Consider the following 23,882-nt stretch of genomic DNA (forward strand, 5'->3'; position numbering starts at 1 on the left):
GGAAGCAAACTAAAGAGTGTCTATTGTATTGATAAGATAACAATCAAAACACATGTCCTCAAATATGCTCTGACAATCAAAACACATGTCCTCAAATATGCTCTGACAATCAAAACACATGTTCTCAAATACGGAAGGCAGGCAGGAGGTGAGATCAGGTGGGACCATTTAAAAAAAAAAAACGTTATTTAACTAGGCAAGTCAGTTAAGAACAGATTCTTATTTACAATGACGGCCTCCCCCGGCCCATCCCTAACCCGGCCGGACGATGCTGAGCCAATTCTGTGCCGCCCTATGGGACTCCCAATCGCGGCCGGTTGTGATACAGCCTGGAAACAAACCAGGGTCTGTAGTGACGCTTCTAGCACTGAGATGCAGTACCTTAGACCGCTGTGCCTCTCAGGAGCCCATTCTAGCCAATGAGAGGGCAGATACACGTGTGAACAACAGGCCATAGAGATGGAGGACTCATCTTTGTATCTGTGCCATTATAACGTCTGTGACAGTGTGGGCAGTCCCATTAAAGCTATCTCCATTTTAAAGTAGTCAATTGTTTTCTTCATTGGCTGATTGCTACCAACTCATAGGAATCCCCATCCAGTTGAAAACGTATAAATGGTGAAAGCCCTCAATGGCAATGTCCATGACAAATTGGATAATATCCATGATGAGTCCTCTATCAATTTCAATTCAAATGGCTTTATTGGCATGGGAAACATATGTTTACATTGCCAAAGCAAGTGAAATAGATAACAAACAAAAGTTAAATAAACAATCAGAAATTAAAAGTAAACATTACACTGACAACATATTATGGCTAGAGACCATGTTCTAATGATGTGTAAATAGTTGATGTACAAAAGGGAAAATAAATAAACATAAATATGGGTTGTATTTACAATGGTGTTTGTTCTTCACTGTTTGCCTTTTTCTTATGGCAACAGGTCACATCTTGCTGCTGTGATGGTACACTGTGGTATTTCACCTAATAGATATGGGAGTTTATCAAAATGTGACTTGTTTTTAAATTCGTTGTGGGTCTGTGTAATCTGAGGGAAATATGTTTATCTAACATTATCATACATTTGGCAGGAGGGTAGGAAGTGCAGCTCAATTTCCACCTAATTTAATGGGCAGTATGCACCTAGCCTATCTTCTCTTGAGAGCTAGGTCTGCCTACAGCAGCCTTTCTCAATAGCAAGGCTATGCTCACTGAGTCTGCACATAGTCAAAGCTTTCCTTAATTTTGGGTCAGTCATGGTATCCAGGTATTCTGCCACTGTGTACTCTCTGTTTAGGGCCAAATAGCATTCCAGTTTGCTCTATTTTTTAGTTAATTATTTCCAAATTTGTCAAGAAATTACCTTTTTGTATTCTCGTGATTTGGTTAGGTCTTATTGTGGTTTTGGAATCAATTCCTTTTAGGTTGTTGTAGAATTTAACGTCTGTTTTCTGGATTTTGATCATTAGCGGGTATCATCCGAATTTTGCTCTGCGTGCAGTATTTGGTGTTTGACGTTGTACACAGGGGATGTTTTTTCAGAATTCTGCATGCAGAGTCTCAATTTTGTTTTTCCTCATTTAGTGAATTCTTGGTTTGTGAGCGCACCCCAGACCTCAACCATAAAGGCCAATTGGTTCTATAACTGATTCAAGTATTTTTTTTAGCCAGATCCTAATTGGGATGTCAAATTGTATGTTCCTTTTGATGGCACTCACCCCCCTTTTGACCTTCCTCCTTTTTCCGCAGCAACCAGTAATCCGGGTCAACAGCATCAATGTAACAGTATAATTTTAAACCGTCCCCTCGCCCATACCCATACACATCAACAACTGACGCCTACGAAGCGTCGTTACCCATCGCTCCACAAAAGCCGCGGCCCTTGCAGAGCAAGGGGAACTACTACTTCAAGGTCTCAGAGCAAGTGACGTCACTGATTGAAACGCTATTTAGCGCCCACGCTAACTAAGCTAGCCGTTTCACATCTGTTACACACACATAACACCTAAGATTTGCGAAACGTCCAATTAAATAAAATAAGCGTCAAGTAGCAAATGAGAAATGACCATTTTTGTTTTCTAAATTCGACACTCATTGACCTCCATACAAAAATGATTCACTTAGTTGGTTTATTTTCGTGGCCAGATCTTGGGACGATTAAAACTTCTCACTTCGTCTCTTCCTCTGAGCGAACGAGACGGGGAGGGACCTACCTACATAAACTCCCAAATTTTGATAAACTTGACCAATAAAGTCTCGTTTTCGTTGCAAAACGTTTTCCGTTTGAAGTAAACGGTTTCAGTAATACACCCCTGAAGAAGAACGCGACTTTTTTTTACTGACGCTGTGGGACGTGATATTGCGGAAGATACACACACACGCCACAAATGAACTCTGGTATGGTAAAATACAATTATTTACACAAAAATTGGTAGTCGTATTCGATAGGCTCTTATCAGAGACAATGCTATGGATTCTGTGTTTTATATGACAACCTCAATAGTAATAATAAACTAGCCAAACCAAACTAACAAGAACCAATACTTGTATCCTGGGAGCAAGACCATAATCATAATAACCCTCACCTCATTGTCTGGTGAGGTTTAGTCTAACCACAAGGCAGGTAACCACTAGAGCGTTGGACCAGTAACCGAAAGGTTGCTGGGTCGAATCCCTGAGCGGACTAGGTAAACATCTGTATTTCTGCCCCTGAACAAGGCAGTTCCCCGGTAGGCCGTCATTGTAAATAAGAGTTTGTTCTTTATTGACATTCCTAGTTAAATAAAAGGTTAAAATAATATTGTCAACATTATAACTACTGTATTTTTTTTCATAATAAAGACATATGCCGTATGCCTGTCCTGCTAGAAAAACGTGTTAGAATCCTATTCAAATGAGGAAGCCCCATTTAAAGTGTTCTTGTCGTGATTTACTTGCCTCCGTTCCATAGAGATAGATACAGGACTCTAGTGCCCCAAAACCGGTCTAAGCATGGGCAGCGCATTTGAAGACTTTCACTATTTTGAAGTATTCATTGGGGTGGGACTTCTTATGGGTTAAGGAATGAACACATAATTCCATCTAGATCATCAGGAGGGATCAGCCAATTAATTATATTGTGAGCAAACATTCCATAAATTCAATCACCAGCCTTCTCATAGAAGTAGCAGAAGAACAAAAGTGACTACACTGCCCATGCTCTCACAGACGCCATAATAGGACAGATACAATGTTGCGTCCTCTAACTATCTCTATGCTATGTAGGCCTACACACACAGCAAAGCACGTTGGTGGGTGTGATAACTGCGGGCTGAGGTCTACAGCGGCGCTTGCCTGTCAGTGCCAGTGACGTGGAGAGGCAGAAGTCAAGCAACTCTTCTGATTTCTCAAGACAATAGAAGATTCGAAATAGGTATTTATTGTCGACTTGGCATTGCGGGCAACCTTTAAAAGTGGACCTTATTGCGCCAGCGAACGAAGCACGTGGTGAGTAGCCTTGTTTATAGAGATTTGTTGATGTAAAAGGCCTACCGGTATCTACTTTTCCGATTTGCGTCAAATGTTTCCCCAGTTGTACGTGACAATGTTACGTCAAAGCTCAACACATTTCTTCAGAGTAAAGCAATCATGAGTATACCCTGTAACAGTGTTTATAGCCACCCATCGATACTGCAACGAACGTGCGGTTCATGCCCCGCCCTCTCTCACACCAAAACACTCAGCTGTCACTGTCACTAGCCAGCTTTAGCTGATATTCAGAATCAGATTTTGGATCAAATTACATTTTAACCTCTTAACATGGAAAATCTGTTTTTAAGCCGTTGTGATTCAACGTCTAAAGTAAACAGTCGAATGACATCAATCAGTTGGGCTGAACCCAAGCCATAAGAATGACTTGAAGAGAAGGCGTTTTAGAATATGAAGGCAACTTCAGAAGTTAACGACTTCAGACTGTAAAAAGCTAGCCTGGGAAAGGTAAAGGGGGATACCTAGTTAGTTAGTTAGTTGTGCAACTGAATCCAGTCAACTGAAATTTGTCTTCTGCATTTAACCCAACCCGTCTGAATCAGACCAGTCTCTTTAGCCCAAAAAACCTACAAAACTTCATTCGTTTTCCCATAAGCTATGGCGGAGTTAGTGCATACAAAAAGACGCCATTACTATTTCTCTCTATTGAACGTTGAGATTGCTGAAAGGCCAGCTTTTTTGGCAATGACAAGGAGTGGCAAGGAGTGGAATGTTAGCTAAAGAGACTGGTACTCAGACTAGTAAAACGCCTCAAGGCTGAACCCCTGAACATACCACACCTTGTTAGGTAATATAAGATTGTTTTAGGCCAGGTGAAGGTGCTGCAACTCACATTTGCAAGAGGAGCAATAAGTAATTTGGTTACCTAGAGCAACATTTGTATGTGCAACAACTGATATTTTATTTTATAGATTTAAATAGCCAATGGTGTTTATGTATTTAGGCTATGCAAAACATATTTTCACTGTACACTGATACTCGGATGTTCAAAACTGAAGAATGCTATTCTGGCCTTGTCATTTTGGTCCTTGTAGGCAGTCATGTTTAATTCATTTGTTTCCTATCTTGTCTCTCCCCAGGCTTCACAGGGAGAGGGGAAAATGCAAAAAAGCTTGTCAGTGTATGACAGTGATGGCTCAACATTTGCACCTCTGGTGGTCATCGAGTTGGTTTCGGAAACCAAAGAGGAAGCCATCGCATGGTTACTAAACAGGGTCAGAGACAAGCAGCAAGATGGAGGTACAGTACATTGAGCTTAGCTTACCTACTGTATATTGGGAACAGAGATTTGAAGCTTCCCAACAGTTTAAACATTCTTCTCTCCATCGCTTTTCAAATTGCCTCTGCTTCCTCTCTTTTGGCTTTCACTCTATCGTGCTCTCTGAAAGTGAGCGAAACTGATCCGATAACATATCTGGGCCCGTTTCCACAAAGCGTCTCAGAGTAGGAGTGCTGATCTAGGATCTGTTTATAAAATATTATTATGATCTAAATAGCAAAACTGACCCTAGATCAGCACTCCCTTTATGAATACGGGCCCTGATGCCACCTGCGATAAGCTATGTGAAAACAAAGCAGGCTGACCTTATCACTTATATCGTGAAATACTCACTGAAAAGAGCACGGTTCGGTACAATAGTGTGAAAGTCCCTTTTAGTTACTGTATCTATTAACCAGTCAGTCTGGCTCTGTTGATACAATATGGTTGTCCTAGGCTACGTCCCAAAATGGCACCCTATTCCCTACATAGTGCACTACTTTTGACCTGAGCCCTGGTCAAAAGTAGTGCACTATAAAGGGAATAGGGTGTAATTTGGGATGAACACCTAGTCTATTGATGCCTTCATACCTGTCCTGATTCCTCTGCTGTGTTAGGGGCTGAGCTGCTGGTGGAGCAGCTGACTCCAGGGGCTCAGGGCACGGAGAAGGACAACCCCAATGTGTATGTGGTGGGGGCCTCCTGGCAAAGGCTCCTATACGGAGCTGAGGACGTGGGCCTCTTCAAGGAGTTCAACGACGGCTCCATGAGAGGCTTCACATATGCCAACAAGCACAACTTCAAAGAGTTCCAAGGTAATCTAGGGTACAGTACGTCACAAATGGCGCCCTATTCCTTATCGCATAGGGTGCCATTAGTGATGCATACATAGTAAACTGTGAATGTACTGTAGATGATGAATAGTATTTTAAATGTTCTGTATTATATTATTACAACTATATTACTATACAATTACAATACAACACAATAATTAGATTATGTAAATACAGCGTGTTGTTTAAATAAACATCATTACTACACTAGTGTAAGAGCACGTTATTGTATTGTAAAGTGACTAAATGTGTTAATTGTCTGTGTCTCTATACTACAGGTGATGGGGATGGTTTTCTGAGCATGGCAGAGTGTCAATACATCATAAAACATGAACTGGACAACCTGAGGGCCAAGGATGAGGCCCACGTGCCTGGATATCCGAAGATGAAACTGTATCCAGGGAAGTCAGTCAGTAAGTACACCACTGACCCTATGACCTCAGCCACACTGAAACACTGGGTGCACAGTCATCAAACCTGGGTTCAAATAGTATACATTTTCTTTCAAATACTCTGAGCCTGCTGCCTGGATTGGAATGCCAGATGGGCAGGGTTTGGACTTTTGTGACTATTCCATTGGTTCTATTGTGCTAGGGAAGCTCAGAGCCATTAACACTGTGGGAAGTTTATTAGGTACACCACTCCGTTCACCAAAATAGTGCGCTCCTACAGACAGTGAGTCATGTGGCCGTGGCTTGCTATATAAAGTAGGCAGACAGGCAGCGAGGCATTCAGTTACTGATCGATTGAACATTAGAATGGGCAAAGCGACTGAGCGTGGTATGATGGTCGGTGCCAGGCGTGCCGGTTCCAGTATATTTTCATGCATGACAGTGTCAAGGGTTTACCGAGAATGGTACGACAAACAAAAAATATCCTGTGGGCAGAAACGGCTCGTTGATGAGAGGTCGAAGGAGAATAGCAAAAATCGTACAAGCTAACAGGCGGACCACAAACAGGCAAATAACGGCACAGAACGTCATCTCGGAACGCACAACTCGTCGGTCCTTGTCACGGATAGGCTATTGCAGCAGACAACCACACTGGTTTCCACTCCTATCAGCTAAAGACAAGAAGCAGCCCCAGTGGGGATGCAATCACCAATACTGGACAATTGAGAAGTGTAAAAACATCACCTGGCCCAATGAATCCCCGTTCCTTTTCCATCATGCTGATGTCAGTCAGGTGTATAGATCTTCTGTATGTCTCAGTCAAGTTCAGCACACATGAAAACCAATACTATTTGAACCCAGGTCTGAAGCCAATTCCATATTTGAAACATAACATACATAATCCTCACATTGTCTCCCCATCAGAGTCAGCAATAAGGACAATAAATATGCAAATGTCAGTGGATTATTCAAATACGAGATAAGGAGTCAATGCTCTTGCTGAGCAGATAGACTGCTATTCAGCTTAACCAATTGTTTAGAAAAATAATGCAACGTTTTGGAAATAATTTTGTCAAGAAATGACATGAAATTAAAGCTTTTTATTTTTATACAAATATACTAGTATATATGTGGGTCTGTATGCTATTGTTTTAGAAAACTAAGCTTTCTCTCATTATGAGGAAAGTTAACAGTTTAAACTCAACTGTTTTCATTGCTCTCAAGTAGCCAATGTTCTCAGTCATTTTTAGCACTTCAGCAACTTAACAAGGTAATTATCTCTCACCAAAAGAGCATAGGCCTTTGAAAACCCTGGTCCTCCAGTACCCCCAACAGTACACATTTGTTATTGTAGTCCCAGACAAACACACCTGATTCAACTCCTCAACTAATCATCAAGCCCTCAATGAGTTGAACCAGGTGAGTTTGTCTGAGGCTGTAACAACATGTTCTGTTGGAGGTACTGGAGTTGGGGAAACACTGGCGTGGGCCACTAGTTCAAGTTTCGTTATGTTTATCTAATAAAGATGGCTAGAATCACATGACAAATAGCGTCAGGAGACTGGGGGTGGGGGGGTGTGAATGGACTGACTCTTCTGTTTTTAATGTAATCTCAGTACGCAGAATGCAATCAAAGGGGATCCTTGTCCAAGTTTTCCCTCTGCATGAGAAGGAGGAACTCAAAAGGCTTTCCTTTTCCTGGTTCAAAAAGATCAAGTTGTCCTTCCAGCCTCTTGGTAAGTTACAGTTGCCATGGCTTGATCATTTTGCCCTTTGAATCCTAAGGCTACACAGTATTATCTTAGTGTTATCCATCTCTTTCAATATGAACTTCACTGGAGTATATACAATGATTAGGCTATCACCATGTACAAGACATGGAACATTCTAAGAACCTTCTAAGAAGCTTGTTTGTGACTAAATCCTCCCCATGATTCCCCATGGTCCATCCAGATGACATCAGGCACTACTTTGGTGAGGGTATGGCACTCTACTTTGGTTTCCTGGAGTATTTCACCTTGGCCCTGATCCCCATGGCCCTCATAGGGATACCATACTACCTCTTCGACTGGGAGGACTACGACAAGTTCACGGTGTTCGCCGGCTTCAACCTGGTGTGGTGCACGGTGATCCTGGAGTTATGGAAGCGCCTCAGCGCTTCGCTGGCGTACGGCTGGGGCACCCTGAGCAGGAAGAAAGCCTTCGAGGAGCCGAGGCCGGGCTTCCACGGCGTCTTGGGCGTCAATCCCGTCACGGGGCGGGCGGAGCCACTCTACTCAAACGCCAAGCGTCAGCTGAGGATCTACCTGGTGTCTGTTCCCTTTGTGCTGCTGTGCCTCTACCTGTCTCTGTACGTCATGATGATCTACTTTGACATGGAGGGCTGGGCCTTGATGATCCATGATGAGGAGCCTACCTTCTGGACAGGACTGCTACTTTTTATCCCTAGTATTATCTACGCTGTGGTTATAGAGATCATGAACCTCATATACCGCTATGCTGCAGAGTTCCTCACTGGCTGGGGTGAGTGGGATTGGATGGGTGGGTGGATGAATGCATTTTAGCTCATATTTTATAATACATACAATGTTGTTTTAACAATGCAGAAAACAACAGAACACACAAATCATTGAGGCTAAAAATACATTGTCTTAATGCTACAGTGGTGTTTCCTGTGTTCCTCTTGTTCTTTTGCTGACTGTAGGGAGAGTTGTTGACTTGATAGAAGACACACTGTTTATGAAGTCAATGTTATTTTTGCTTTAGAAAACCACAGGCTTGAGTCAACATTTCAAAATCACCTTGTCCTTAAAGTACTGGTGGTGAGTCATACATGAAATTGGTTTGTTTCCATGATCATTTCAAGTTACCATTGATTTTGAAAATCCTTTTGTTAACAGTTTACTTGTCATCTTCTCTCCCCAGTTCAACTTCTTCAACTGTTTTGCCTCCCTATTCTACATTGCCTTTGTGATGCAGGATATGGTGCTTCTCAGACAGGTGGGTCACTACCAATGATGTGTATATATATACCCTGGATGACTAACAGGGGGCGCTGTATTGAAGCCACCGTGCAGCCATCTTGGTAACCCTCCTTCATTGTAAACAAGATTTTGGAAGCTATAGAAATGCATGTGTTAATGTCTACATTTGTTTTTGACATGTATATTCTATTACGGACACAAATGCATCATTTTATATTCAATGTTAGCAAAACATAAAACAAAACAAAGATATAAAAAAAATCTTAGTGTATATATATATATAGTTCTATTGTTACTGTCTCTACTACTACTACTACTACTACAACAACAAAACATCTTAAATACATGTAATTCTGTCCTATTGAATTTCAATACTGTAGAATTCCATTAATTCCTATAGAGGACTGCTCCCACTGGGGAGAGCCATAGCATAGCATCAGCAATCCAGAGTTTATACACATCATTGGTCACTACTAGCCTTTGGCCTTAGATGTTCCGATTCAAGTGATCCATCATTCCAGACATGGATGGCTAGAGGCACTAGCAGCAGAGACAGCGATAGATATATAAGGCTCTCACTACTAGCAATATCCCCAATGCTGTTATTGTGTTTCATTTTCTGTCTAAATAGCACCCTATTCCCTATATAGTGCACTACTTTTAACCACAGCCCTAGAGCCCTGGTGTAAAGTAGTGCATTGTAAATGGAAAAGTGTACCATTTGGGATGCAACCAGAGTTGTTTACTGCTGCTGCTACTACTGCTGCTTCTTCTGTTGCTGGTGCTGCTACTTCTGTTGCTGCTGCTGCTGCTTCTTCTGCTATCAATCAATCAAATGTATTTATAAAGCCCTTCTTACATCAGCTGATGTCACAAAGTGCTGTACAGAAACCCAGCCTAAAAGCCTAAAACCCCGAACAGCAAGCAATGCAGGTGTAGAAGCACAGTGGCTAGGAAAAACTCCCTAGAAAGGCCAAAACCTAGGAAGAAACCTAGAGAGGATCTAGGCTATGAGGGGTGGCCAGTCCTCTTCTGGCTGTGCCGGGTGGAGATTATAACAGAACATGGCCAAGATGTTCAAATGTTCATATATGACCAGCAGGGTCAATAATTACAGTGGTTTTCGAGGGTGCAACAGGTCAGCACTTCAGGAGTAAATGTCAGTTGGCTTTTCATAGCCGATCCTTCAGAGTATCTCTACTGCTCCTGCTGTCTCTAGAGAGTTGAAAACAGCAGGTCTGGGACAGGTAGCACATCTGGTGAACAGGTCAGGGTTCCATAGCCACAGGAGCAGGTGGTCTGGGGACAGCAAGGAGTCATCATGCCAGGTAGTCCTGAGGCATGGTCCTGGGCTCAAGAGAAAGAAACTACTACTGCTGCTACTATTTCTGCTGTTGCTGTTACTTATCCTGCTGCTACTGCTGCTGCTACTTATCCTGCTGTTGCTGCTACTATTTCTGCTGTTGCTGCTACTTATCCTGCTGCTGCTGCTACTTATCCTGCTGTTGCTGCTACTTATCCTGCTGTTGCTGCTACTTATCCTGCTGTTGCTGCTACTTATCCTGCTGTTGCCGCTACTTATCCTGCTGTTGCTGCTACTTATCCTGCTGTTGCTGCTACTTATCCTGCTGTTGCTGCTACTTATCCTGCTGTTGCTGCTACTTATCCTGCTGTTGCTGCTACTTATCCTGCTGTTGCTGCTACTTATCCTGCTGTTGCTGCTACTTATCCTGCTGTTGCTGCTACTTATCCTGCTGTTGCTGCTACTTATCCTGCTGCTGCTGCTACTTATCCTGCTGTTGCTGCTACTTATCCTGCTGCTGCTGTTACTTATCCTGCTGCTGCTGCTACTTATCCTGCTGTTGCTGCTACTTATCCTGCTGCTGCTGCTACTTATCCTGCTGTTGCTGCTACTTATCCTGCTGTTGCTGCTACTTATCCTGCTGTTGCTTCTACTTATCCTGCTGTTGCTGCTACTTATCCTGCTGCTGCTGTTACTTATCCTGCTGTTGCTGCTACTTATCCTGCTGTTGCTGCTACTTATCCTGCTGTTGCTGCTACTTATCCTGCTGTTGCTGCTACTTATCCTGCTGTTGCTGCTACTTATCCTGCTGTTGCTGCTACTTATCCTGCTGCTGCTGCTACTTATCCTGCTACAACTGCTGCTGCTGCTGCTACTACTACTTATCCTGCTGCTGCAACTACTACTTATCCTGCTGCTGCTGTTACTTATCCTGCTGCTGCTGCTACTACTACTTATCCTGCTGCTGCTGTTACTTATCCTGCTACAACTGCTGCTGCTACTACTACTTATCCTGCTGCTGCAACTACTACTACTTATCCTGCTGCTGCTGTTACTTATCCTGCTACAACTGCTGCTGCTGCTGCTACTACTACTTATCCTGCTGCTGCAACTACTACTATTGGTGCTACTGCTGCTACTACTACTTATCCTGCTGCTGCTGTTACTTATCCTGCTGCTGCTGCTACTACTACTTATCCTGCTGCTGCAACTACTACTACTTATCCTGCTGCTGCTGCTACTACTACTTATCCTGCTGCTGCTTCTACTTATCCTGCTACAACTGCTGCTGCTACTACTACTTATCCTGCTGCTACAACTACTACTATTGGTGCTACTGCTGCTACTATTTCTGCTGTTGCTGCTACTTATCCTGCTACAACTGCTGCTGCTACTACTACTTATCCTGCTGCTGCAACTACTGCTATTGGTGCTACTGCTGCTACTATTTCTGCTGTTGCTGCTACTTATCCTGCTGCTGCAACTACTACTATTGGTGCTACTGCTGCTACTACTACTCATCCTGCTGCTGCTACTGCAACTACTGCTATTGGTGCTACTGCTGCTACTACTACTTATCCTGCTGCTGCTGCTACTACTACTACTACTACTACTACTACTTATCCTGCTACTGCTGCTACTACTACTTATCCTGCTACAACTGCTGCTGCTACTACTACTTATCCTGCTGCTGCAACTACTGCTATTGGTGCTACTGCTACTAATGCTGCTACTAATGCTGCTGCTACTACTTATCCTGCTACTGCAACTACTGCTATTGGTGTTACTGCTACTAATGCTGCTACTACTGCTGCTGCTACTACTTATCCTGCTACTGCTGCTACTACTACTACTACTACTGGTGCTACTACTACTACTACTGCTGCTGCTACTACTACTACTACTGGTGCTACTGCTACTGCTGCTACTACTACTACTACTGCTGCTGCTACTACTTATCCTGCTGCTGCTACTACTGCTGCTGCTGCTACTACTACTACTACTACTACTACTACTGGTGCTACTGCTGCTACTACTTATCCTGCTGCTACTATTGGTGCTACTGCTGCTGCTACTAATACTGCAGCTGCTACTAATGCTGCTGCTGCTACTACAGATACTACTACTGCTGCTACTCCTCATACTGCCGCTGCTCCTCATACTGCTGCTGCTCCTCATACTGCTGCTGCTATTACAGCTGCTGCTGCTATTACAGCTGCTGCTGCTGCTACTACTCATACTACTACTGCTGCTACTCATACTGCTGCTGCTACCAATGCTGCTGCTACATCTACTGCTAATGCTACTCATACTACTGCTGCTCCTCATACTGCTGCTGCTCCTCATACTGCTGCTGCTACTCATGCTGCTGCTGCTGCTACTACAGCTGCTGCTGCTGTTACTACTCATACTACTACTGCTGCTCCTCATACTACTACCTGCTACTCATACTGCTGCTGCTACCAATGCTGCTACTACATCTACTACTAATACTGCTGCTGCTACTACATCTACTACTAATGCTGCTGCTACTACTGCTGCTACTACAGATACTACTACTGCTGCTATTAATACTGCTGCTGAAACTACTGCTACTACAGCTACTACTGCTGCTACTCATACTACTGCTACTACTACTGCTACTACTACTTACTGTTACTACTGCTGCTACTCATATTACTGCTGCTACTCATCCTACTGCTGCTACTCATACTACTGCTGCTACTCATACTACTGCTGCTACTCATACTACTGCTACTACTACTACTACTACTGTTACTACAGCTGCCACTCATACTACAGCTGCCACTCATACTACTGCTGCTACTCATACTACTGCTACTACTCATACTACTGCTGCTACTACTGCTGCTACTCATACTGCTGCTACTCATACTACTGCTACTACTACTACTACTGTTACTACTGCTGCCACTCATACTACAGCTGCCACTCATACTACTGCTGCTACTGCTGCTACTACTGCTGCTACTCATACTACAGCTGCCACTCATACTACAGCTGCCACTCATACTACAGCTGCCACTCATACTGCTGCTGCTACTCATACTGCTGCTGCTACTCATACTACTGCTACTACTATTGTTACTACTGCTACTACTATTGTTACTACTGCTACTACTCATACTACTGCTGCTACTACTATTACTACTGCTACTACTCATACTACTGCTACTACTATTGTTACTACTGCTACTACTATTGTTACTACTGCTACTACTGTTACTACTGCTGCTACTACTGTTACAACTGCTACTACTCATACTACTGTTACTAATGCTGCTACTCATACTACTGCTGCTATTACTGTTACTACTGCTACTACTCATACTACTGCTACTACTACTGTTACTACTGCTACTACTCATACTACTGCTGCTACTACTCATACTACTGCTACTACTACTATTACTACTGCTACTACTCATACTACTGCTACTACTACTATTACTACTGCTACTACTCATACTACTGCTGCTACTACTATTACTACTGCTACTACTACTATTACTACTGCTACTACTCATACTACTGCTACTACTACTGTTACTACTGCTACTACTCATACTACTGCTGCTACTACTATTACTACTGCTACTACTACTATTACTACTGCTACTACTCATACTACTGCTGCTACTACTGTTACTACTGCTACTACTCATACTACTGCTGCTACTACTGTTACTACTGCTGCTACTACTGTTACAACTGCTACTACTCATACTACTGTTACTAATGCTGCTACTCATACTACTGCTGCTATTACTGTTACTACTGCTACTACTCATACTACTGCTGCTACTACTATCTACTATCAATATCCTCTTTTATTTCCTTTCAGAGTCTGGCCACGCTGCTGATAACGTCTCAGATCCTGAACCAGATCATGGAGGCCTTCCTGCCCTACTGGCTCCAGAGGAGGAGGAACAAGAAGGCCCATAAGAGGATGATAAAAACCATGGAAGACAAGGAGCTGCCCCTCTCTGAGCAGGTCAAGCTGGAGGCAGACATGAGCACCTACCTGGTGAGTTGCTGGACTCAAGTTACGGGGGAATGAATGTGTAACTAGGAAGGTTGTGATGAATGTGAATGATACCTTCATGTGCATTGCAGTATCTTTACAATACGTTTGAGTCATTTAGCAGACGCTCTCATCCAGAGCGACTTACAGGAGCAATTAGGGTTCATTCCTTGCTCAAGGGCACATCGACAGATTTTTCACCTAGTCGGATTGGGGATTCGAACCAGCAACCTTTCGGTTTCTGGCCCAACGCTCTTAACCACTGTCTTGATTGGTTATGCTGTTATGCTTGCCTTATGCACAGAATACCCCCATCAAGTGAAATGTTACTGCAGTGTTTAGACAGACATCAATGAAGAGTCCAGTGGCTGAAGTGGGTATTGTAATGCTCTCGTCTAACCTCATGAATCTGTATAAACTCTGTTGTGTTCTATTAAGGGAACATTTGATGACTACCTGGAGCTGTTCCTGCTGTTTGGCTATGTCAGTCTGTTCTCCTGTGTCTACCCTCTGGCCGCGGTGCTGGTGGTGCTCAACAACGTCACAGAGGTCTACTCGGATGCCTTCAAGATGTGCAAGGTGTTCAAAAGACCCTTCTCTGAGCCTGCAGCCAATATAGGGGTGTGGCAGGTAAGGCTGACCTAATAGCTCTTTCTACTCTGTTTAGTTCTCTATAGAACATTTAGTGTGGTTGGTTGGTTTGATGGACTTTATTTGATAATTAAAGGAGATAACGTTTTCAAGGATAAAAAGGTTTCATGTCTAACTGTGATGATTGTTTTGAACTGTGGTGGATAGGAAGGAAAGGGAGACCAGTCAGAGGGGGAAAGTTCCTGTGTTTTCTTTTCTTCCAGCTTGCCTTTGAGGCCATGAGTGTGATCGCCGTGGTGACCAACTGTGCCTTGATTGGCATGTCCCCCCAAGTCAAGTCCTATTTCCCGGAGTCAGAGACACAGCTCATAATGTGGGTGGTGGGCTTCGAGGTACTGTACCATCTTCACACCTCTCACTCTTCACACACAATCTGACTAGACATGTATGCAATCATTTCCTACTCATTTAAAAATCAAATTAAACTTCTTATTTCCAAGATTGTGTCTGTTTTGGTGCTTCTTGCGCCTAAATGGAGTTGAAGCAGGCTGGCCAGCAGAATGGAGTTGAAGCAGGCTGGCCAGCAGAATAGAGTTGAAGCAGGCTGGCCAGCAGAATAGAGTTGAAGCAGGCTGGCCAGCAGAATAGAGTTGAAGCAGGCTGGCCAGCAGAATAGAGTTGAAGCAGGCTGGCCAGCAGAATAGAGTTGAAGCAGGCTGGCCAGCAGAATAGAGTTGAAGCAGGCTGGCCAGCAGATGGTGCCAGAGAGTCATAGAATAAGAGCTCCATCCTTGCTGCTTTGGTAGCGTGTGTAAAGATGATGATGACAGGGTGTTTATGCCCTGGCTGTACTGTAGGTCTCGTCTCCTCCACTGTGTCTTTGAGTGCAGCTGTAAGCAGGTAAGAGTACAGAGGGTAGGCCAATAGATAGGACGTGTTAGTGGGGGAGATATGTGTGGAATATGCACTGTTAGAGCTTCTAGACCCAGAATAACTCCAGTCAGTCCACGTTTGTTAGGATCACAATTGGGGGAGCTCGTTGTGCAACATCCTCCGCATGCACCTCCAGCCCTCGAGAGAAAATGCTTAAAATAGCTAAGACAAAAAAGAGCATAGGGGGGGCCTGAAGCAGAGGAGAGGTAGTTCATTAGAATAGAATACACTTATTTTATTAGTCCTTAGAGGCCATTCTAGTGTGTTTTATCTATATGCTAAACAACATTGTATTTTTATGGATTTGAAACGAGGTCATGGGTGAATGTTTGGTTGAAAATAGTTTTTGCATTTGTCTACAGAACTGCTGCAGAGCAAGTAAACCAGTTATCTTAATACTAACTGTGTATGACAATCCCTTTACTGCAGTTCAAACACTTCAGATTTGTGCATTTATTGATTTCCTGTCTTTGCACCAGCTAATACAGACCAGCAGCAATACAGACAGAATCATGGCCATCCAGATAGGCAGCAGTAAATACAACACACCTCCTCCTGCACATACTGTATGTCTCCAGCGCCCAGGGAGTTGCCCTGACCACCCTGTGAGAATGAAGAGCGTGTGTGGCCTGTATACTCTGTGCCTGGGCTCTGTGCTCGGCTGCTCAGGCCTTGATGCTGTGTGGTAATATAATGCCGTGACCTCTAACCTCAGTAGCTCAGGCTGAAGTTGGCACGGAGGTGAGCTGCTGCAGAGAGCAGGGTGGATCAGGGTTTATTTTCTTTCTCTCTCTCTCGCTCTGTCTCTGCAATCCACCTCACTCTGTAGAACATGTGATGTCACACAAATCTACAGCACGGGGGTTATCACACTGAATTACTGTTTGGTTGTCTGCGCATGAAAAAGAGAGAGGGATCGTGAGGGAGGGATAAAGAAAACAAGAGAAAGAAATAGGAGAGAGCACAAGGTTGCGAGAGAAGGAGAAATGAGGGTAGTAGCTGAGAGAGATGAACCTACCTCACTAGCTTATTGTACATCCAGGCACGTTTCACACTGCTGCCAAGCAGCACATTTCCTGTAGATCTGTGGGTTGGCGTCTCCCTGCCAGATGATTCAGTCCATTACAGACTGGAGCAGCAGAACCAGCCCTGCTATTCAGCATGCAGGGACAGGGTACACACACACTGATCCTTTTCTGGATGCATTGTTTGTTTATGTATTCATTGAACGTTGTCAATACATAATCACCGCAAAATATCTGCCAGAAACGATTTGAGAAATATTCATCAATCACTGATCCACATGATACACTGTGGCAGAGGCTATAAATATCTAGATTCTATTCTATGAATATCTAGATTATATTCTATGAATATCTAGATTCTATTCTATGAGTAGTGCTACAGAGGCAGTCAATGTTGCGCACATATAGCCTGCATCCCAAATGGCACCCTATTCCATATACTCCCCTATGGGCCATGGTAAAATGTAGTGCACTATAGGGAAATAGTGTACCATTTAGAATGCTGACATAATAACCAAGCCAGTTACAGGAAGCAGAGCAGGATATGGCTATTAGGGCCTCTAGTGCCTTCTGTCAGGGATGTCAGTCCAGCTCTGAGATACAGAGAACAGGTCATTCTGAGTCAATCCAGCTCTACGACACAGAGTGATATGTTGCTGCTGTACAATACCTCATTTCACCTTTGAGGTGCAGACAGTACTATAGTGCAGTGACTTATGTTGTGGGACCAGACCACCGGATCATATAGGAGGAGAGTGGGGAAAATACTGACGCCCCCCCCCCCCCCCATTTAAAAAAAACATCTGTAGCATCAAATGAAAAAAATGTATCTTGTGGAATTTGATTTCTTCACCACCATATAATGGCGCATTGATAGATCACATGTATGGAAGTTAGCCTATCTTGCATAAGTTTGTGTTTTAAAGGCCATGGACTCAGTCTAGTCAGTGGAAAATGTTACGAGGGCCCTTCGGCTCTCTCTCGCTCTGCTGGCTAGCTGTTATTCCTCTCTCCTGTCTGTGATTGGCTGGGACAGGGCTCATTGTTAAGCAGGTGATACCTGGGTAATTACTGTACAGCATGGCATACTTCACAGAGCAGTAACCAGGCAACAGGGTAGCCGAGCCACGGACACAGAGACGGTCGGAAGGAGGGGAGAGAGAAGAGAAGGCTAAGGATCAGGAGTAATTGAAACACTTGATGATGCCTTGGCAGTCAGGGCATCCAGGCCAGGCATTCTCTCCAACCTCTGTCTCTGATGCACTGATCCCAGTCTAAGCGGTCACTAGACATTGGATTGATGGAACATTCCTAGATGTAATGATTAGCCTACATGCAAAGATTATTATTATTATTATTATTATTATTATTATACCAAGTTTGCACACACTAAAATGCTGTTGTCATTGTCAAGTTGAATGTGTTTGTACATTTGCACAGATTATGTAATAGAGTTATAGTTCATGTTAACCTACCCTTTCATGCATTATCCGTAGACCAAAGCACAGACTGACTATACTTATTAAAAATGAGATGGAATAAACATTCAACGGAAAAAGGAGAAATCGGGAGGAAGTATTTATATTTTACCTTCCATCCTATTCCCAGATATAGCCTATACTGTTTATGCTAGTAAAACACATCAGTAGTCTTTGTTGTCACTTTCTCCATGAGGGTTAAAAAGGCAGGGAGTCAGAGAGCCAATCCCATTTTACGGTGTTTTTCAGATAATCAGATTAGAATCCAGCAGCAGGTTTGCCATGCCCCAGACCCTGGGCACTGACAGTTGGCATTCCCTGTACCAACCAATCAAATCCCTATATACAGTAGCTAGTGCACTAGGTTTGGCAAGCGCTCATAGTGCTCTGGTCAAAAAGTAGTGCACTATGTAGGGAATAGGGTAACATTTGGGATGTGTCCTGTGTACCAACTTAATCCCTGAACACTGCATCTAGTGTGGCTTTTACTTTGCTGTTTGATTTAAATATGTAAATGTATTTATCGCTATCAAACAGTGACACATTTTTAGAAAATGTTACCTAAGCTCTCTCTCTGTGTGTGTGTCAGGGTTTCCGTTGTGAAAATGTGGTGCCAGACATTTGACCCATAGCATTTTCATTTAATTAACAGACATTTGAGGAATGTACTGGTCCAATATGATTAGGGTGTCTGCCCACGGTGCTCAGAATGACAGAAATCACATTTTAGATGATGGTAATTCATTTTAACAGAACATGCAGGTGGAGGATGCAATGACGTGTGTCCTTACCACTTTGAATATGTTAGAATAACTGTCCACATTTAACTTTTTCTCAGCCAACAAGACGACTGACCAACAGCAAAATCACTAGTATATAGTTTCAAGTTCTTAAATAATAAGCTGAGCTCCTCAGTCATGTTTTCTTCACCTCACATTGTCAACGAAGTCTGTTTGTTTTTTTAACATCCATTGTGAAAGATAGTTCCTCAGAATTTGAAAAATCTTTCCAACACTCCCGGCCTCGATAATCACCAAGCGTTGGTGTGAAAAAGAGAAATATCATGATCTGATGATCCCATATAGCTAGTGGAAACGTCATTAAAAACACAGCTGTCTGTCCGGAGTTCACTGGCACAGAAACTTCAAGGGGCTGGAATAGGCTAGTTGATACAGTGTTGCAAGTTCCCTATCAACAGCGTTTGGCCAGACCCAGTTGATGATTTGATACAATGTTGCACTTCACTAGCAATAGCCTAAGTCAAGACAGACAGAAAGAGAGGCAGACAGGCGGAGTAGAGATTCATGTGATTGAAAGAACCAACATTTTAATCAGGATATTTTCTACTGTTTTTATTTGTCAGCTTTAGGCCTATGTAATGTACTTAGTTGATGATGGAAGATATAGCCTATAGGCCAATGCAGCAGTAGGCCTATCTCTGAGTTCAATGCAGCAGTAGGCCTATCTCTGAGTTCAATGCAGCAGTAGGCCTATCTCTGAGTTCAATGCGCTCTTCTTTAGCCACCAATGGATCACAGTGTGTCCATGTGGCGGAGGCTGGCACTCTCACCTTTACATATTTATGGATCACAGTGTGTCCATGTGGCCGAGGCTGGCACTCTCACCTTTACATATTTATGGATCACAGTGTGTCCATGTGGCCGAGGCTGGCACTCTCACCTTTACATATTTATGGATCACAGTGTGTCCGTGTGGCGGAGGCTGGCACTCTCACCTTTACATATTTATGGATCACAGTGTGTCCATGTGGCCGAGGCTGGCACTCTCACCTTTACATATTTATGGATCACAGTGTGTCCATGTGGCGGAGGCTGGCACTCTCACCTTTACATATTTATGGATCACAGTGTGTCCATGTGGCGGAGGCTGGCACTCTCACCTTTACATATTTATGGATCACAGTGTGTCCATGTGGCGGAGGCTGGCACTCTCACCTTTACATATTTATGGATCACAGTGTGTCCATGTGGCCGAGGCTGGCACTCTCACCTTTACATATTTATGGATCACAGTGTGTCCATGTGGCCGAGGCTGGCACTCTCACCTTTACATACTTATGGATCACAGTGTGTCCATGTGGCGGAGGCTGGCACTCTCACCTTTACATATTTATGGATCACAGTGTGTCCGTGTGGCCGAGGCTGGCACTCTCACCTTTACATATTTATGGATCACAGTGTGTCCATGTGGCGGAGGCTGGCACTCTCACCTTTACATATTTATGGATCACAGTGTGTCCATGTGGCGGAGGCTGGCACTCTCACCTTTACATATTTATGGATCACAGTGTGTCCATGTGGCGGAGGCTGGCACTCTCACCTTTACATATTTATGGATCACAGTGTGTCCATGTGGCCGAGGCTGGCACTCTCACCTTTACATACTTATGGATCACAGTGTGTCCATGTGGCGGAGGCTGGCACTCTCACCTTTACATATTTATGGATCACAGTGTGTCCATGTGACGGAGGCTGGCACTCTCACCTTTACATATTTATGGATCACAGTGTGTCCATGTGACGGAGGCTGGCACTCTCACCTTTACATATTTATGGATCACAGTGTGTCCATGTGGCCGAGGCTGGCACGCTCACCTTTACATATTTAGCCTTTTACTTCAGATTTCTATGATTAACCACGTGACAATGATTTTGAGAAATGACAATTGTATTATTGAGATGAAACAGTTCCATGAAAATGTGCATATAAAATAATCCTAACTGTCACGCAGGTCGGTAGAAATGGTAGGATAGATTGTAAACTTCCCCAAACTGGAAACTCAGGAGCTGCCTGTGTGCTTTACTATAACACACATATTTGTGAACGAGCGCGTGCAGACATAGGAGGTCCCGTGCCCGCGTATGTCTATCAAAGGCCATCCAACTGATTCGTTTTGGCGCCGGTGTTGTGCCGAAAATCTCCCCCTGCCAGAACACCCCCCCCTTCACGTGAACGCGCACACACTCGATTCTTCATTGCTGCGACTTGCTTGCTAGTTGAGATTTCTGATCAGTTAGGCTGCGTTTCATTAGATTTTTTATGTCGGTTTGATCGCACTAGTAATATCTACAGTTTTCGGTTTGGCTATTTGTTTCAAGTGTATTTTCTGGCCGAAATACCCCACCCCCCTTTCTAATTTCCTTAATTTTGTGGCTATAGTCAAATACTTTCTGTGGTTCACAACAGTCAAATACCTTCTATAGAACAAACAGGATAGGCAACCAAAATTAATAATTCATGTGTGTGTTATATTACAGACAAGGGAGTAAAATGTAGTCAAGCAATAAACATTTCAGAACAACTACTAGTCGAATAAGACATGGGAGAGATGACGAATTTTGGCAAAGAGATTTATTTATAGACTAATACTCTTGAAACAAATAGCCAAACTGAAAACTGCAGACATTACTCAACTAAAAGACAGATTTGAGTATTTTCATTGTCTTCTCTTTACAGCAATAGCCATTTGCTTTCCAAACAATGTTTCCCCGCAATTGAATTTATAATTATTGCGATACGGCTTGCTGGTCTTCTACTTTTCCTTGACAGTTGTACCTCCGACAATCATCTATTTGATATTTGCAACGTGCACAGCCTAAATTGCGCGAGCTGCCTTTCCTTCCGACTTGTAGTCAATGAGATTTAAAACAACTAGACTAGGGGAAGCTAATGGTCCTATGTGGCTAAATCATGATTTAGTTGCCTATTTTGAATGATTTTATTTCTGTATTGTAGGCTAATTAGGCGATATCATTTTGGCAATTTATTTCAATTTACTTAGGGAAAGCTTAGCTTCCCCTAGCATTATGGGCTCGCCACCTATGTCAATCTACTATCCCCCATAGTAAAAAGAATTGACCTATTCTATTGGTCAGCTTGTCGAGAAACAAAATAGCCCAAACAGACCCTGGGACAGTTTTGGGACAATAGAAAAAAATGTTAAAAAGCAATGAATCTTATGCAACAGACCAGAACATTTGGCTGAAAAATGTAAAATCGGCCTTTCCAATTTTATTTGTTGGCTTTTCAAATGTTTTTATCCCGAAAGCCGGCTATTACCTGCTAACGTGTGTGTGTGTGTGTGTGTGTGTATGTGTGTGTGTGTGGACAGAAACAGAACATCCAGTGACAACTCTAACAGAGGTTTGTCCTGTAATTCACAACCCAGGATGAAATACTAATGACCTGTCTGGGGGATGCATAGAGGATGTCTGGGAGAGGAGAGGACGGTCAGTCAGTCACTCGGTTTGCTCTGTCTGTCCTGGTGATTTATCTCAAATAAAGGTTGACACAGAGGAGAGAGGAAGGGGAGTTGTGATGTATGGTGGAGTAGTAAGTACCTCTGTCTGGACACAGAAGCTGGGCTGGCACACCGCTACTGCAGAGGTGAAGTGAAGATGTCCGTTTAGCCTGCTGACGATCAAGGACGCAGGTGGAGACGACTTCTTAAGATGGGACATAATGGGAGTGTATGCAGCCCAACTATACTGCAGACTGTGTATGGTCTTATTAACCACTCTTACTGTGTCATTGGTGTAACAGCCAGAATAGTAGGAGGGTGTCACAGATCCATAACACTAGTGTGCTGACGATATCTGAATTGTGCCTCTGAAATCGTGCCGCAAAACCCCGTATGGTTGGTATTTCACAACATGAGTGACAATGAACGGGGGCATGTATCTACTGTAGGTATGGGAAGTGGGAGAGGGGCTATTCTTTTCATGGGGATGAACTGAAATTGAACTCGCACTGTAAATAAAGTGGGCTGCAGTGTTAAGGACCGTCCCTTAAACCACCCTTAAAGATGGTTATTAGGAAGTGTTTAGTACTATGACAGAGTCAAGAGATGTCAGAATGTATAGGGAGGTAACCGAAAGGTTGCTGGTTCGAATCCCCTAGCCAACTAGGTGAAAAATCTGTCGGTGCCCTTGAGCAAGGCACTTAACCCAAATTGCTCCCGTAAGTCGCTCTGGATAAGAGCATCTGCTAAATGACAACAACAAAATAGACCGTTCCTTAGCCGTCCCTTCTTGTCTTGGTCCTTTATAATGCAAAAATATGAAAACACTGCCTGGTATAATGCAGCTGGCTTTATTTGTTTGGCTCCTAACAACGCTGTCTATCTTTCTCCCTCACGGTTTGCTTTGCCAAAGGGAAATCAGCTATTGTCCTCTGAAGCCACTGTGATGTAGTCTGTGGTGTGTGTTGTTGAAGTCCAGAACCCTTTGTACCCAGTAACTGAATGTCTGATTCTGTCACCATGGTTGTGGTCTCCTTTTCTGTTCTGTAGAGCACGATCAGCCTAGTGCTAGCTCTAGTCATATCTGTGCATTGACTCAGATACTGTGCCCTGAATCCCACCATATTCCCTATTTAGTGCACTACTTTTGACCAGGGCCCATAGGTCACAGGTCAAAAGTAGTACACTATATATGGAATAGGGTGCCATTTGGGACTGAACCTGTGTATTAATGTAGTGTGCATCAGCTC

General features: G+C 43.4%; 1 protein-coding gene across 4 annotated transcripts in view; it reads left to right on the forward strand.

Annotated features, from left to right (window-relative positions):
• Window positions 1-2,253: 2,253 nt before the first annotated feature.
• Window positions 2,254-23,882, forward strand: part of ano10a (anoctamin 10a) — a 45,856-nt gene continuing 24,227 nt past the window's right edge. The window contains exons 1-12 of one of the 4 annotated variants that reach the window (XM_036966385.1): window positions 2,263-2,398; window positions 3,266-3,487; window positions 4,609-4,768; window positions 5,405-5,602; window positions 5,899-6,033; window positions 7,629-7,748; window positions 7,966-8,535; window positions 8,779-8,834; window positions 8,938-9,012; window positions 14,165-14,347; window positions 14,783-14,974; window positions 15,199-15,327. In XM_036966385.1, coding sequence (XP_036822280.1) covers window positions 4,630-4,768; window positions 5,405-5,602; window positions 5,899-6,033; window positions 7,629-7,748; window positions 7,966-8,535; window positions 8,779-8,834; window positions 8,938-9,012; window positions 14,165-14,347; window positions 14,783-14,974; window positions 15,199-15,327 — 1,797 coding nt within the window. In that variant the 5' untranslated portion in view covers window positions 2,263-2,398; window positions 3,266-3,487; window positions 4,609-4,629. Of the gene's footprint in view, window positions 2,399-3,265; window positions 3,488-3,712; window positions 3,977-4,608; window positions 4,769-5,404; window positions 5,603-5,898; window positions 6,034-7,628; window positions 7,749-7,965; window positions 8,536-8,778; window positions 8,835-8,937; window positions 9,013-14,164; window positions 14,348-14,782; window positions 14,975-15,198; window positions 15,328-23,882 lie in introns of those variants that run through there. The other 3 variants (XM_036966399.1, XM_036966393.1, XM_036966388.1) reach the window with 3 other exon arrangements.

The sequence above is a fragment of the Oncorhynchus mykiss genome, chromosome 3 (genome assembly GCF_013265735.2).
Source record: "Oncorhynchus mykiss isolate Arlee chromosome 3, USDA_OmykA_1.1, whole genome shotgun sequence".
Taxonomy (NCBI): Eukaryota; Metazoa; Chordata; class Actinopteri; order Salmoniformes; family Salmonidae; genus Oncorhynchus; species Oncorhynchus mykiss.